Source organism: Oncorhynchus kisutch, linkage group LG20 (genome assembly GCF_002021735.2).
Source record: "Oncorhynchus kisutch isolate 150728-3 linkage group LG20, Okis_V2, whole genome shotgun sequence".
NCBI classification, from domain to species: domain Eukaryota; kingdom Metazoa; phylum Chordata; class Actinopteri; order Salmoniformes; family Salmonidae; genus Oncorhynchus; species Oncorhynchus kisutch.
The window spans coordinates 1565204-1574252 of NC_034193.2; the positions used below are offsets into that span (position 1 = coordinate 1565204).

General features: G+C 40.5%; 1 protein-coding gene across 2 annotated transcripts in view; it reads left to right on the forward strand.

Moving 5' to 3' along the window:
- Nucleotides 1-1433, forward strand: part of gng4 (G protein subunit gamma 4) — a 29126-nt gene extending 27693 nt beyond the window's left edge. For both annotated transcript variants that reach the window (XM_031799604.1, XM_031799603.1), the window contains exon 3: nt 464-1433. In XM_031799604.1, coding sequence (XP_031655464.1) covers nt 464-592 — 129 coding nt within the window. In that variant the 3' untranslated portion in view covers nt 593-1433. The remainder of the gene's footprint in view (nt 1-463) is intronic.
- The last annotated feature ends 7616 nt before the right edge of the window (nt 1434-9049 follow it).

Here is a 9049-nt window from a genome sequence, read left to right on the forward strand (position 1 = left end):
GTTAGTTATTAGGGTTAGCAGTGTGGTTAAGGTTAGTTATTAGGGTTAGCAGTGTGGTTAGGGTTAGCAGTGTGGTTAAGGTTAGTTATTAGGGTTAGCAGTGTGGTTAAGGTTAGTTGTTAGGGTTAGCAGTGTGGTTAAGGTTAGTTATTAGGGTTAGCAGTGTGGTTAAGGTTAGTTATTAGGGTTAGCAGTGTGGTTAAGGTTAGTTATTAGGGTTAGCAGTGTGGTTAAGGTTAGGCGTTAGCAGTGTGGTTAAGGTTAGTTATTAGGGTTATCAGTGTGGTTAAGGTTAGGCGTTAGCAGTGTGGTTAAGGTTAGTTATTAGGGTTATCAGTGTGGTTAAGGTTAGGCGTTAGGGTTAGCAGTGTGGTTAAGGTTAGGGTTATCACACCTGTTCCTTGCTATATCTTTAGCTATGGTCTTTTACCATGGCAGATTCCTAACCATAATCCCCCCCCAGGTGTCCAAAGCAGCAGCGGACCTGATGGCGTATTGCGACGCACACATACGTGAGGACCCCCTCATCGTGCCCGTGCCCGCCTCGGAGAACCCCTTCCGGGAGAAGAAGTTATTCTGCACCATCCTCTGATGCCCAGTAGGGGGCAGACCAGCCTTAGGCCGGGCCCTGGTTCAGGCATGGAATAACGCCTGGCGTCTCCTCTTCTGTCTTCACCGTACCTGAAGCTAACAACACGCTGTGAACGTAACCAGGAAGTGACTGCCCTTTCAGCCTTGTAGTTTTTCAACTTTTAGAGATTTTTTTTCTTTTTTCTAATGGTCTTCAAGTGCAAATAAAAAACATGTGAAAATGTTCATTAAAAAAAAGCTTCATGAAAAGGCATCTGATAGAAGTAAATTCATCCACAAACACGAATATAATTACACATATCACAAATGTTATGATATAATCTTGAAGCCCATTGAAAAGATGGGCACAGTAAAGTGGAAGTGATAATTCCTTTCACAGTGAACTAACTTTACTACCAACTGGCATAACATCTTACTGGCTACTGTTGAATTGAGGTTGCCAGATACACACTGTTGTTGTTGGTCAGCTCTGTCCCTAGGGGCTGAAGGGTTGGGCGGATTAGATACCTTTTTAAATCTGGCAACCCTAGTGAGCTTATTTGAGTGTAAAAGTCCGACTCCATTTATTTGAGAACTTTTCCCTTTGGAAAAAAGTTCTTCCAAATATAAATACATTAAAGTACAACAACAAAAACGTTTAAAAGAAAAATGTAGTGTTTTTGTTTTACACATTTGCAAAATTCAAGATGGTCTCTAATGCTGCACTCTGTTATCAGCCCCTTGCTTGTGGAAAGAATAGAGCAGTAAATGTCATGAGAATACCTGAAGCACCTTTCGAGATGTACCTTTTGTTAAGTAAATCATGTGATAAATGAGGTTCCAGGGAGGCTGGAGTGAGTCTTTAACGTCTCCTGTATCTTTGATAGGTTGGTTATTAGTGTTTTGGTTTGTAAAATGTCTGGTAGCTGTCCTCAAAATGTGCAGGTTTTCCAGAAATCCTGGTTGGAAGATTCCTGGAATTATGAGGAGAAAACAGGAAGTCAGTAATGCTCCAACAATGATTTCTGGAATTATGAGGAGAAAACAGGAAATCAGTAGTGCTCCAACAATGATTCCTGGAATTATGAGGAGAAAACAGGAAGTCAGTAATGCTCCAACAATGATTTCTGGAATTATGAGGAGAAAACAGGAAATCAGTAGTGCTCCAACAATGATTCCTGGAATTATGAGGAGAAAACAGGAAGTCAGTAATGCTCCAACAATGATTTCTGGAATTATGAGGAGAAAACAGGAAATCAGTAATGCTCCAACAATGATTCCTGGAATTATGAGGAGAAAACAGGAAATCAGTAGTGCTCCAACAATGATTCCTGGAATTATGAGGAGAAAACAGGAAGTCAGTAATGCTCCAACAATGATTTCTGGAATTATGAGGAGAAAACAGGAAATCAGTAATGCTCCAACAATGATTCCTGGAATTATGAGGAGAAAACAGGAAATCAGTAGTGCTCCAACAATGATTCCTGGAATTATGAGGAGAAAACAGGAAGTCAGTAATGCTCCAACAATGATTTCTGGAATTATGAGGAGAAAACAGGAAATCAGTAATGCTCCAACAATGATTCCTGGAATTATGAGGAGAAAACAGGAAATCAGTAGTGCTCCAACAATGATTTCTGGTAAACCAGCGAATTTGGGGAAAGTTTCCAGAATTTTGCAACCTTATTTGTTGGTTGTTAGAGAACAGCCTTAATTAGTGCTTTATGAGATGTTTTTATTATCAATGTGTCTTTTCTGCTTATTATGCTAGATTATTTTATTTACATGCCTCAGGAAACAAACAAACGGTGGTATTTTTTTATTTGACATAGTCTTTAAACTTAAATGCTCTGAGTGTATACCCATGATGTGCATAAAGCACGTCAGTTCATACCCATGATGTGCATAAAGCACGTCAGTTCATACCCATGATGTGCATAAAGCACGTTAGTTCCCACTGTCCACCCCCCCCCCCCCCCCGTCTACCAATCTAACTACACGTCAGTTCATACCCATGATGTGCATAAAGCACGTCAGTTCCCACTGTCCCCCCCCCCCCCCGTCTACCAATCTAACTACACATTAGTTCCCACTGTCCACCCCCCCCCCCCCCCCCGTCTACCAATCTAACTACACGTCAGTCCCCCCCCCCCCCGGCTACCAATCTAACTACACGTCAGTCCCCCCCCCCCCCCCCCCCCGTCTACCAATCTAACTACACGTCAGTTCCCCGTCCCGTCCCGTCTACCAATCTAACTACCGTTTACGACCGTTTTAAACATCCTGCCATTGACAGGTTGATTAAAGTAAGACAGGTTTATAACTTTTGCCATATTATCTTTCTCTCAACACTCACTGTTCTATTTTACAATATACTCTTTTCTGACTCAATACTCTAAACAATTGTGTGCTTAGGAGGAGTGTGGATGTTGTGAACGTGTCTACATATTTATTCTGTTTTTCGGGCTACAGGAACCCTGTGCTTGAGTCCCATCTGTTGATATAGTGTACCACATATCCCTTTCATTTACAGGCAAATCCCCCTATTTTAACAGCTTTTTATACCAGCTCTTTTTGTATATCTGAAAGGGGTAGTGGGTAAAAACACAAGGAGAAATAAAACCCACCTAAAGACCTAGTTGCGATACCTGCATTTTCACAGACCCTGTAACCAACATCCAGGTATCAGGTCTGTGTGAATGGACCCACCTAGTCGTGATTCCTGCAGACCTAGTTGCGTCTCTGCTTTTTTTGTAGGTAAATTCATTAACACTTCCATTGTTTAACACCTCCCTCCCTAACTTGAAAAGCAACCAGCCCCCATTGTTTAACACCTCCCTAACTTGAAAAGCAACCAGCCCCCATTGTTTAACAACTCCCCACCCCTCCCAGTCTGCCAGTTACCCACTGATATGTATTAAAGGGGTGTACCTGCAGGAAAGTGGTCAATAAGGGGCTCATATAAACATGACCTTTTCTTTTTTACAGGTAATAGTCTTCTGTCTGAAATGGGTAAAAGAGATGGAATAGTTGTTTCTCTATAGAGTGCACTATGGACAGCTGTCAACTCTGGGCCAACCCCTCTCATACACACCTGAGCCCCTGTTCACTATGTATGGTTTAGACTCAGGTGTAACATCCAACGAGCAGTTATTCTAACCAGGCAACTAAAAATTAAGACATTTTAAAGGCATTACACAGTATACAGTTATTATACTATATATATATTACATCTTACCCTTAATTACTCCTTGTCATATAGGATCTTACTACTGGTGTCCCCCAGGGCTCAGTACTAGGTCCTCTTTAATCTCATTACTGGTGTCCCCCAGGGCTCAGTACTAGGTCCTCTTTAATCGATCCTACATCAATCTGATGCCAAACCAGTCTATCTGATAATATTGAACTTTACTATTTTTGACATAACTTTTCTATGTTTCTTATTCCTTCGTTTTATTATAAAAACCGCTACATTTGTTTCCTGAGCCTGTTTCTTTTTCCTATCTATTTGTTGCCTGTGTCCGGAGTGAGTGAATGAATGGTTGTGAATGGCACGTCTTTATACCTTACAGCCAACCAACCCAAGGCCTGCATGTTTCTCTCTATGCTCCATCCAGGTCTGGGATTGGTCAATTACGGAAACTTCGCCAGGATTCCAGATTTCCTGCAGACTTTTTCCAACTGGGATTTCTGGGAAAAACCTTGGAATTTTGGGAAGGTTACCGGAAATGTCTGACAGTCTCCTCTTTTGCCGACAGGGTTCAAAGTATTTTAGAGGGTGCATCCGAAATGACCCCCTATTTCCTATATTAGTGCACTACTTTAGACCAGGGCTCTGGTCAAAATAAGTGCACTATATAGGGAATAGGGTGTCATTTGGGACTAAGACAGAGTGTGCAGTGTACAGTCAGTCAGTGTGTAAGTCATCAGTGGATGTTGGAGGCCTATTCTCTACGACACTGTCAACCCAAAGGCTTTTATTTTGTTTTCAAAAAGCACAATGTGTCAAAGCGTTTCCTGTTCGTGGTGGTAGATACCTATTTAGCACATTTTTTTAAAAACAAATACAAAAAATATTATTGTTATTATTAGTTGTATTTATTATTATTATTATTATTGTTGTAATATATCTGTGGCACAGCACTGACGATGACAACAACATGGTGTGTAGTGCTACTGATTGAGATTGTATGATACTTAGGTTTAAACCATTTATAAAATGTGTGATTGATACTCCTGAGTATTTTTTAACAAAAACTAATATAAGGGTCTGTTTACATGTTATATGATCCCTTTTTATGGTTCAGGTTTCATCTGCTTCAAACACTTTACATTCTGTAAAGAATCAAATTAAAATGGTTTTGTTTAGGCTTGCAAAATTCGAATAACTTTTTCAAAATTCTCACGTTTTCTCACGTTTTCCAGAAATACCGTTGTAAAATTTACAAAAATAGGAGGGGATGAGCAGCAAATACAGACGTCACAAGGATTTCAGGATAATCTAGGAATTTTTGGAAAGTTACCAGAATTTTGCAGCCTTGTTTTTGTTGTCGTTGTTCTTGGTACTTTACAGTAGTAGCCTAGTGTTTCCTCATTAGGTGTCATGCATCTTTCCTAGCCTGCGTACCAGTCTGTTTGTGCCATCCTGACACTCTTTGATACCCAAGCTACACAATTCCTTGAACTGTCCTAGAACAGTCACTGAAACCAGATATTGGACTTAACTCAGACTTTAGTTTGTGTTTGTGTGAACTCTTCAGGGTCTCAAATCCAACAGACCTCGGTTAAAGGGTGGTGCCAAATCTGAACATGAAACATGGGATACGTCCCAAATGGCACCCTATTCCCTACAATAGTGCACTACTTTAGACCAGAGCCCTATGTAATGCCCTGGGACCTGGTCAAAATAGTGCACTACTTTAGACCAGAGCCATATGTAATGCCCTATGGGTCCTGGTCAAAATAGTGCACTACTTTAGACCAGAGCCCTCTGTAATGCCCTATGGGTCCTGGTCAAAATAGTGCACTGTTAAGGGAATAGGGTGCCATTTGGGACACATGCATGGATTTCATGTCTCAAACATGAACTTTGCACGAATTTATTTCTGACTGAAGAATCTTATGATGAGAAATATTGCCTATTTTAATGTCTTTGTTCCAAATGGCACCTTATTCCCTATGGCCCCTGGTCAAACGCAGAGGACTATAAAGGGAATCGAGTGCCATTTGGGATCCAACAATGTATAGATTATGGGTGCTTTACTTAATGCACATATTGTGTAGAGGTTTGGTTGCTTTAGACGCGCAGCTGTGCAAATCAATGGAATTACTTATTTTAAAAATAAAATGTATAAATTAATTGCAGGCTTTGTATTTACCCCGTAGCTGGATCAACATGAATTAAATGAAATGGCAACCCAAGTGGCCTGTGGTCCCTTTCTCTATCATATTTATATATCTATCATATATTTCAATATATCATCGATCATATATTTCAATTCATGCACAGTACCAGTCAAAAGTCTGGACACACCTACTCATTCAAGGGTTTTTATTTATAAAAATAAAAAAATATTTTCTACATGGTTGAATAGTGAAGACATCACAACTATGAAATAACACATATGGGAATCATTGTTTACAAAATATATATATATTTCACCTTTATTTAACCAGGTAGGCCAGTTGAGAACAAGTTCTCATTTGCAACTGCGACCTGGCCAAGATAAAGCATAGTAGTGTGACAAAAACAACACAGAGTTACACATGGAGTAAACAAATGTACAGTCATTAACACAATAGAAAAATCTATATACAGTGTGTGAAAATGGAGTAAAGAGGTAAGGCAATAAATAGGCCAATAGTGGTGAAGTCATTACAATTTAGCAATTAACACTGGAGTGATGTATGTGCAGGTGAGGATGTGCAAGTGGTGTGCAAAAGAGCAGAAAAACAAAAACACAGTTACACATGGAATAAACAAAACGGACAATACAGTATACAAATCTATATACAGTATTTGCAAATACTGTAGGATAAGAGAGATAAGGAAATAAATAGGCCATGGTGGCGAAGTAATTACAATATAGCATTTAAACACTGGAATGGTAGATGTGCAGAAGATGAATGTGCAAGTAGAGATACTGGGGTGCAAAGGAGCAAGATAAATAAATAAATACAGTATGGGGATGAGGTAGTTAGATGGGCTATTTACAGATGAGCTATGTGCAGTGATCTGTGAGTTGCTCTGACAGCTGGTGCTTAAAGCTAGTGAGGTAGGTAAGAATCTCCAGCTTCAGAGATTTTTGCAGTTCATTCCAGTCATTGGCAGCAGAGAACTGGAAGGTGAGGCGGCCAAAGGAGGAATTGGCTTTGGGGGTGACCAGTGAGATATACCTGCTGGAGCGCGTGCTACAGGAGGGTGCTGCTATTTTGACCAGTGAGCTGAGATAAGGGGGGACTTTACCTAGCAGAGACTTGTAGATGACCTGGAGCCAGTGGGTTTGGCAACGAGTATGAAGCGATGGCCAGCCAACGACAGTGTACAGGTCGCAGTGGTGGGTAGTATATGGTAGCACTGTAATAAACTGCATCCAATTTGTTAAGTAGAGTGATGGAAGCTATTTTATAGATGACATCGCCGAAGTCGAGGATCGGTTGGACGGTCAGTTTTACGAGGGTAAAAAAAAAGTGTTAAACAAAAAAATATATATTTTATATTTAAGATTCTTCAAAGTAGCCACCCTTTGCCTTGATGACAGCTTTGCACACTCTTGACATTCTCTTAACCAGCTTCATGAGGTAGTAACTTGGAATGCATTTCAATTAACAGGTGTGCCTTGTTAAAAGTTAATTTGTGGAATGTCTTTCCTTCTTAATGTGTTTGAACCAATCAGTGGTGCTGTGACAAGGTAGGGGTGGTATACAAGGTAGGGGTGGTATACAGAAGATAACCAATCAGTTGTGTTGTGACAAGGTAGCGGTGGTATACAGAAGATAACCAATCAGTTGTGTTGTGACAAGGTAGGGGTGGTATACAAGGTAGGGGTGGTATACAAGGTAGGGGTGGTATACAGAAGATAACCAATCAGTTGTATTGTGACAAGGTAGGGGTGGTATACAAGGTAGGGGTGGTATACAAGGTAGGGGTGGTATACAGAAGATAGCCCTATTTGGTAAAAGACCAAGTCGATATTATGGCAAGAACAGCTCAAATAAGCAAAGAGAAATGACAGTCCATCATTACCTTAGGACATGAAGGTCAGTCAATACGGAAAATTTCAAGAACTTTGAACGTTACTTCAAATGCAGTTGTAAAAATCATCAATCACTATGATGAAACTGGCTCTCATGAGGACCGCCACAGGAAAGGAAGACCCAGAGTTACCTCTGCTGCAGAGGTAAGTTCATTAGAGTTACCAGTTTCAGAAATTACAGCCCAACTAAATGCTTCACAGAGTTCAAGTAACAGACACATCTCAACATCAACTGTTCAGAGGAGATTGCAGGAATCGGGCCTTCATGGTCAAATTGCTGCAAAGAAACCACTCCTAAAGGACACCAATAAGAAGAGACTTGCTTGGGCCAAGAAACATGAGCAATGGACATTAGACCGGTGGAAATCTGACCTTTGGTCTGATGAGTCCAAATTTGAGATATTTGGTTCCAACTGCCATGTCTTTGTGAGATGCAGAGTAGGTGAACGGATGATCTCCACATGTGTGGTTCCCAGCGTGAAGCATGGAGGGGGAGGTGCGGGGGTGCTTTGCTGGTGATACTTTCTTGATTTATTTTGAATTCAAGGCACACAACCAGAATTGTTACCACAGCATTCTGCAGCAATACGCCATCCTTTTTGGTTTGGGCTTAGTGGGACTATCATTTGTTTTTCAACAGGACAATGACCCAACACACCTCCAGGCTATATAAGGGTTATTTGATCAAGGAGAGTGATGGAGTACTGCATCAGATGACTTGGCCTACTCAATCACCCGACCTCAACCGAATTTAGATGGTTTGGGATGAGATGGACCGCAGAGTGAAGGAAAAGCAGCCAAGAAGTGCTCAGCATATGTGGGAACTCCTTCAAGACTGTTGGGAAAGCATTCCAGGTGAAGCTGGTTGAGAGAATGCCAAGAATGTGCAAAGCTGTCATCAAGGCAAAGGGTGGCTACTTTGAAGAATCTAAAATATATTTAGATGTGTTTAACACTTTGTTGGTTACTACATGATTCCATATGTGTTATTTCATAGTTTTGATGTCTTCACTATTATTCTACAATGTAGAAAACAGTAAAATAAAGAAAAACCCTTTAATGAGTAGCTCTATCCAAATACTGCCTGCTACTGGATATACATGTAACAATATTAGCAATGCTTAAAGATCAGTAATAGCCTACTAGTGTATGTTGAAATCTCAATGATAAAATAAGATCACAGGACAGCTCCCAGTTGTACAAATATTTTTTTGTTTTAGCGA